The sequence below is a fragment of the Talpa occidentalis genome, unplaced genomic scaffold (assembly GCF_014898055.3).
Source record: "Talpa occidentalis isolate TD23 unplaced genomic scaffold, MPIMG_talOcc4v2.1 talOcc4.2, whole genome shotgun sequence".
Lineage (NCBI taxonomy): Eukaryota > Metazoa > Chordata > Mammalia > Eulipotyphla > Talpidae > Talpa > Talpa occidentalis.
This window is the reverse complement of record NW_023602073.1, coordinates 27,949,536-27,956,511: the sequence shown is the minus strand read 5'-3', so window position 1 is coordinate 27,956,511 and position 6,976 is coordinate 27,949,536. Positions and strand designations below refer to the sequence as shown.

The 6,976-nt window shown below is 36.4% G+C and overlaps 1 protein-coding gene across 1 annotated transcript; it reads right to left on the bottom strand.

The window, feature by feature from the left end:
- Window positions 1-3,588: 3,588 nt before the first annotated feature.
- On the bottom strand, window positions 3,589-4,548 carry LOC119251088 (olfactory receptor 14J1-like). The gene has a single exon (XM_037518584.1). It carries the CDS (start codon window positions 4,546-4,548, stop codon window positions 3,589-3,591), a length of 960 nt encoding a protein of 319 aa, XP_037374481.1.
- Between the last annotated feature and the right edge of the window lie 2,428 nt (window positions 4,549-6,976).

Here is a 6,976-nt window from a genome sequence, read left to right as displayed (position 1 = left end):
ATGATAGTTTCATTCATTGTGTAAGAGCTTTTCAGTTTGATGTAGTTCCTTTTATTGATTTTTGCTTTAATTTCCCTTAAATTTACGAAGATATTACTATAGTCAATGCCATGGAGTGTTTTGCCTATATTTTCTTTTATACATTATATAGTCTCTGGTCTTGACCCAAGTCTTTAATTCCTTTTGAGTTCATTTCTGAAAATGGTGTGAGAGAGTAGTGTAATTTCATTTTTCTGCATGTGACTATATATATAAATATATCATATAGATAATAAAATAAATAAATGATAAAATAAATTTCTAGTTAAGAAGGTAATAAGAAACAGGGATAAGCATTATATTATGATTCAGGATATCAATATATTAGGAAGACATGACAATCATTAATATGTATGCACCAAACAAAGGAACACCAAAATATATGTGACAGCAATTAACAAAAAACAGACATTGGCAAAAACATAATAGTGGGTGGAGGACTTCAGCACTCCATTCATCAACCAGACAGAAAGTCAAGAAACTAACAATAGCTTTATTTACAGAATTAAACCAGATGAGCCTATAAGACATTTATAGAACACTCTACCCCACAAAACCTGACCACACTTTCTTCTCAAGTGCAAATGGAACATTATGGAAGACAGTCTACACATTATGTTACAAAATAAGCATCAATAAATTCATGAAGATTGAATTCAAATCAAGTATCATCTCTGATCACAATAGCATCAAATTAGAATTCAACCATAAAACAATATGTGGAAAAGCCTTTAATATGTGGAGACTAAACACATCACTGTGTGACTTTGAGTTAAAGAAAAAATTGAAAAGAAATTTAACAATACCTCAAGATAAACAAAATTGGAGACATAATCTGCCAAATCTATGGATGCAGCAAAAACATTAATAAGAGGGACATTACATTGAGAAATAAGAAAGATCTCAAATAAATAATCTGACATTATACCTTCAGGATATAGGAAAAAAAGAACAAATGAAATCAAAAGCCAGAAGAAAGAGAAAATAATAAAAATTAGAACAGAAAATTAAAATTTAAAATTAAAATAAATAAACATAAGTTAAACAGAAATAAAAAAAAAGATGATTCAAAGCACTAATAAAATCATAAGCTGAGTCTTTGAAAAAATAAACAAACTTTTGCCTAGACTCATTAAGGAAAAAAGGGAGAAAAATCTAATAAATTGAACAAACAAACAAAGAGGGGAAATTACAACAGTCATTTCAAAATACAGGGGCCATAAGAGATTGCAATGAACATCTATAAGCCAGAAAATTGAATATTAGTAAAAGAAGAAAAAAAAAAAACCTGAAAGCCAGTATAAGGAAGGAAATAGTAATTAGAGTAGAAATAAATGAAGTAAAAAAGTAAAGACAGTGCAAAGGATCAATGAAACCAAAAGCTAGTTCTTGGAAAAAATTTAAAAATAGAGAAACCTCTAGCTGGACCAAGTAAAAGGGAGAAAACTCTGATAAACAGAATCAGAAATGAGTGAGGATTTGTTGCAACGGACAGATCAGGAATATAGAGAATCATAAAAGACTACTATGGACATCTTTATGACAACAATAGGAAAATACATAAGAAATGAACAAGCTCTTACAAGCATAAAACCTTACAAGGCTGAATCAGGAAGAAGTAGAAAACCTTAACAGACTCCCAGGGTCAGTGAAATAAATATCTCCTGTGTCACCCCTATTGAAGTCTGCACTGATCTGCTGTCCAAGGGATGCTTAGCTTGATTCTAATATGCAGGACTGTCTGCACAGTGGCCCCTGACTCTGCTCCAAAAACTGCATATAGGAGGGCCCAAGTCCTGCCATTGCTGCTGATGTGGGTTTTCCGCCAGCACTGCTTGACAGGGGCTTGATGAGGCCTGCTTTCCCACTTAGCAGAGCCTGCCAGGGTCCACTGCATGTGCCAATGGCTGGCTCTGCACCAGTAACTGTGGTGCCCAGTTGCTGCATCTGTGCTGCTTGCTAGGCCTGCTCTGTTGCTTGGCAGGACCTGCAGGGCCCACCACGTCTGTGCTGCTTGCTGAGTCCACTTTGGCTAAATTTTAGACACATGTCTTCCTAGCTCTAGGCCCTTCATTCTCCTTTCCTTAAAGCACTTAAGACAATTTTCTTTTGCCAGTTTGACAACTAAAGTATATCCTTCTTTAATACTGGGATATCATCCCTTTGGAATATATTCAAGGGAAAATACATCCATATCTCCCAACGTCCCTGGAAGGATAGGAGTGTGACCTTCGCAGGTGCTTTTATCTAACTGTTCAAACTATCCTCTTTTAAGAAGATGCAGGAAAAAAAACAAGAAAAACAAAAACAAAAAACATTTTCCTTTGAATAGAATTAATTAGTCATCATGGCTGGTTTTACTCTCTCCACTCTCCAGCTCTTTATTTAAGCCAAGTTGAGCTCAGACTGAAATTTGGCCTTGTTTGAATTTTGAATTATCTTTGAATAATGTTTTTCTTAATCTGTCTTTATCCAGTGCAATTTTCACTTTCATAGTTGTGCTCACTGGGTGACTAAATGTCATCTTTGCATCTCCTAACTGCAAAATTATCTGACTCCCACATGTCATAAAGTTTAGAGACTCATCTGACACTGTTAGGAGGTCAAATTGTCAATTTTTCCCTTCAATTGCTGATACTATGTTGGACTGTATGACCATTGAGTGTTACCAGAAGAAAAGGGGAAGGGAGTGGGTAAATTAGGAAAAAAGCAGAAAATGGTACAGTAAGTGTAGATTTGAACTTTTAGCAGTGACCTTAATAATATACATTTGTTGATTCTCAATAATGCACCCTGGAAATTTATGTGATCTTATAATGCAATTTTACTTTAATTATAAATAAAGAAAAATGAAATAGTTAATTAACCCACCTGATGATTTGCTTCCATATCATAGTTGAATTTATAGAAAACAGACAAAAATTCTTACTAGACTCCAGATTCCTCTACTTATGCTCCTCAAAGTTTAATGCCTCAGCCATCAACTACAGCAGAAATGCCACACAGTGTCTGCTTGTTCATGCTGTCCTTTTTAAAGGTGAAGCTTAAGATTGGATGAGATAAGTTGTCATTAATTATAATAGTAAAACTATATAGCATATAAGGTTGGTATATATATTTGTACCAATAAGCAAATTAGTATGTGTTAGACAAAAGTTGAGATGACATTTGAAATTAAATGGCATGAGTGGATCTGTGGATAAATTGTCCCATTTTATTCTTATTACTACTGTAAGTTGTCTACGCAGAGTTTAAAAAAAGTGTGTGTTGTTTATTGGCAGGTCTGTTTATATGATTTTGTATATCTGTAGATATTAAGAGGGAAAGAAAAACAATGGACTTTTATTAAAAGTTTATAATGGTTTATTTTTCTCTGAATGTAAAAGAACAAAGAAAATGTTTTTTAAAAGGTCAATAAAACACATGAAGAGTTTCCATTATGACAATGACTATATTAAATGACTTATCTATAGAGGAAAAAAATTGATTCACCTATACTGAAAGAATTCTAATTATTAAAGAAGTTCCTTGTGTAAAATTCGGCAACCATCAACAAGACAAAAACCTTTTTTTCTTAGTGAGTTCTCCACCTAACAATACCTTTGTTAAAACTCCCTTCATGGCCTCATTTCTAAAGCTGTAGATAATAGGATTGAGGGTTGGGGGCAATACTGTATAAAAAATAGAAATCAGAATGTCAAAAGCAGTTGGAGAATCTGAAGGTGGTTTTAGAAATTCAAAGGTGCCTGTGGAGAGAAAAAATGACACAACAAAGAGGTGTGGTAGGCAGGTAGAGAAGGCCTTGGACCGGCCCTCAGCAGACGGTATTTTCAGAACTGTGGAAAAGATGTGGACATAGGACAGGACTATGGAGGAGAAGCAGATGAGCGCCATCACAGACATGAAAGCAGCCACTCCGATCACTCCCAGGTAATCGTCAGAGCAGGAGAGTTTCAGCAACTGGGGGATATCACAGAAGAACTGGTGGATTATTTTGGCTCTACAGAAGGTGATAGAGAACGTGGTTGTTGTGTACAATATTCCAGAGATACCTCCGCTTAGCCAAACAGCTATCACAGACCACGTGCAGGTTCGAGGCGTCATGATGACCTCATAGTGGAGTGGAAAGCAAATGGCGGCATAGCGGTCGTAAGACATCACTGTGAGAATGGCCACCTCCGCCCAGGCCAATGATGTGAAGAAAAAAACCTGAAGTATGCACTGGCACCGGGAAATGTAGCCGTCATCCATCAGTGAATTGTCAATGGACTGTGGGACTGTGACAGAAATGAAGGAGAGGTCCAGAAAGGAAAGATGTCTCAGGAAATAATACATAGGGTGTTGGAGTTGTTGGTCCAGAACTGTGATGGTGATAATGGTGAGGTTCCCTGCTAAGGCCAAAATGTACATCACCAAGAAAAGCAAAGCATGTAAGATCTGTAACTCACGGTTGCTAGAAAACCCCATAAGGAGGAATCCACTGTCTGTGGTTATATTTGCTGTAAACATTTTGAAGAGTCGAACTGTGATAGCTGGAAAAGAAAGAAAAAGAATAGGGGAAATGTAGTAGAGGAATATGATTTTTTTATTAATTCATCATTACTTCTTTCAACAATAATTTTTTAAAGTAACTGCTATTTCTCAGTTTTGATTTAGATGGTTGGGGACCCAACGGTGAAATTATTTCTGGTAAACCTGGAACATAGAGAAAGCACTAGTAAATCAGTAGTTTCAGCGGAGTGCAAACACAGTCCCATCACACACACCTACATAAATAATTGTATTTGCATCATGAAAAAATACTACTCCATTTCCACAGGTGAAACCCAGGTAGCAGAAAAATGATGATCAAGTCTTGATTAGAAGTTTCTGAAAATTAGATGAATTGGAGTTATGGATATCCTATTGACTCATTTTAGCAGATGGAATGACTCTACAGAGGAAATATGGGATTGGGAATATAAACATGGTGAGTTGGTTAGTGGGGTGATACAGTTCTTTCCTGACAAACGATTCTTCTATAGCAGAGCTCCAGTAATTGTGGAGCCAAGGGCCAAATTATGTAGAGTTATTATTCTGTAATTAACATTGTACTTAACTAATACCTCACTGAAATCAAGAGTGAGGAAAAGAAGCTTTTACAAAGGCGATATATGTCATTCTCAGCTTTAGCGTTTAATTTGATTCCATGGAGCATAGTCTGGTATCAAATATATTTCTCTCTGAATCATGATTTTAATTCAACTTCTTTGCACACTGCCTTCTGTTAAAGTAATTTTTTTGACCATTTATTACAGACAAATACGTTTTCTAAAGAGGAACACAGTGATTGCTTTGAGGTGGTTTTAAATGTGGGAGAAAAACATTCAAATACCCAATATATAACTTCAGAAAGAAATTCTACAGAGGTATTAAGTGATCTACATTTTTAATGAAAGAGATAAATCAAGTGTCAGTTCACTGTGCAGTGTTTCGGGCTTTGTGGGATAGAAACAACCAAGAGCTATGCCTTCATGAAATCATTCATTAGTATACGAGGGTTGATTTATTAATAAATGACTCATGTTTCTGTGTTTCAATCTGTGAGTTCCAGGAAGTAATAAAATAGGGTATATGACTGTTTATTTGGTCCTTATTCTAATCCAAGTGAAATCTCACCAGATATTTGTTTGTATCTTATTAATTCATATTCTTAGAAATGATATTTAAGAGAATCTTAAACCTTTAGGCCCTTGACTTCACAACTCCCCATAATTGACGGATTGTCAGAAAAAACCTTAGGTATCACTCTAGCCCCATTATTTATCAGTCTGGGAGACTTTTATTAGTTTGGTAGCTTCTCTCATTCATGTTGTTTTTGTTCTGTCTAATGCAGCAGTCTCTCCTGTTGATAGTTCAGAATTTTCCTGCCTCCCTCAAGTCTCTTCCATGAAGGATGAAATTAGCATTGGGCACTCGATTTCTATATCCTACTCTCACAGTACTTTTAGATTTACTTACTATAAAAATGCATATTAGATCCTCCCTGGTGGCGCAAAGGGTTAAGCACCGCACTATGAAGATGTTCACAGCTACTGCAGCACAAGTTCCATCCCCGGCCGGCCAGGGAGCTACCCACATGGTGCCTCGCCAGCTGCTCCCCTCAGCAGTGTGTTTCAGTCAATCTGCCTGTTCTGTTCCCTGCTCTGTCACTGGTAAGTCCTCTCACCCCCTACACCTCTGGCCTGTATCCTACACCTCTGGCCAGTTCTTGTATGCATCAATAAATAAATCTTTTAAAAAATGCATGTTAAATCAACTAAAATTTTTATTTTTTTATTTTTTTTTTTTTTTAATAGAGGCATGTTTTTATTTATTTATTTATTTATTTGTTTGTTTGGTTTTTTGTTTATACATGCACTGGGTACAGTCAGAAGCACGGGAGGGTGAGAGAATTCACCAGAGCCAGAGCAGGGAGCAGAGCAGGCAGAAGGACCGAAGTACAGTGCTGAGGGGAGCAGTGGGCGGCAGGAGAGGTCTGCGCGCCATGTGGCACCCTCCTCTGGTGGCCGGGGAGCAGCCGGGGATCGAACTGGCGCCGTAGAAGCCACGGGCAGCTTCGCAACCCAGCGCTCAACCGCTGCGCCACCGGGGAGGCCCCGACTAAAATTTTTAAACTTATGTTTTGCCTGACGATTTTGAAAAGCTTTCTTCTCTAATTCTATGAATATGAATCACAAGGTTATAGCTATAATATCTCCAACTTTATCCATTTAAATTAAAGCCTCACATTACGTAGTAGAAAGCAGGAAAATTAAAGAGCAAAATAATTTCTCCTTTCTATCTTGTTCTTGTTTCTCTTTTCCCCAAATTGATAAAATTATTTTTAAAACCTGTCTTAATTATTGTCCATACTTAATTTTAATTTTTGCTTTTTAAATATTTTAATCTTCCAAGT

Bases quoted from the DNA above. Each gene is read 5' to 3' on its own strand.
- LOC119251088 (XM_037518584.1), bottom strand. From the start codon at position 4,548: ATGTTTACAGCAAATATAACCACAGACAGTGGATTCCTCCTTATGGGG.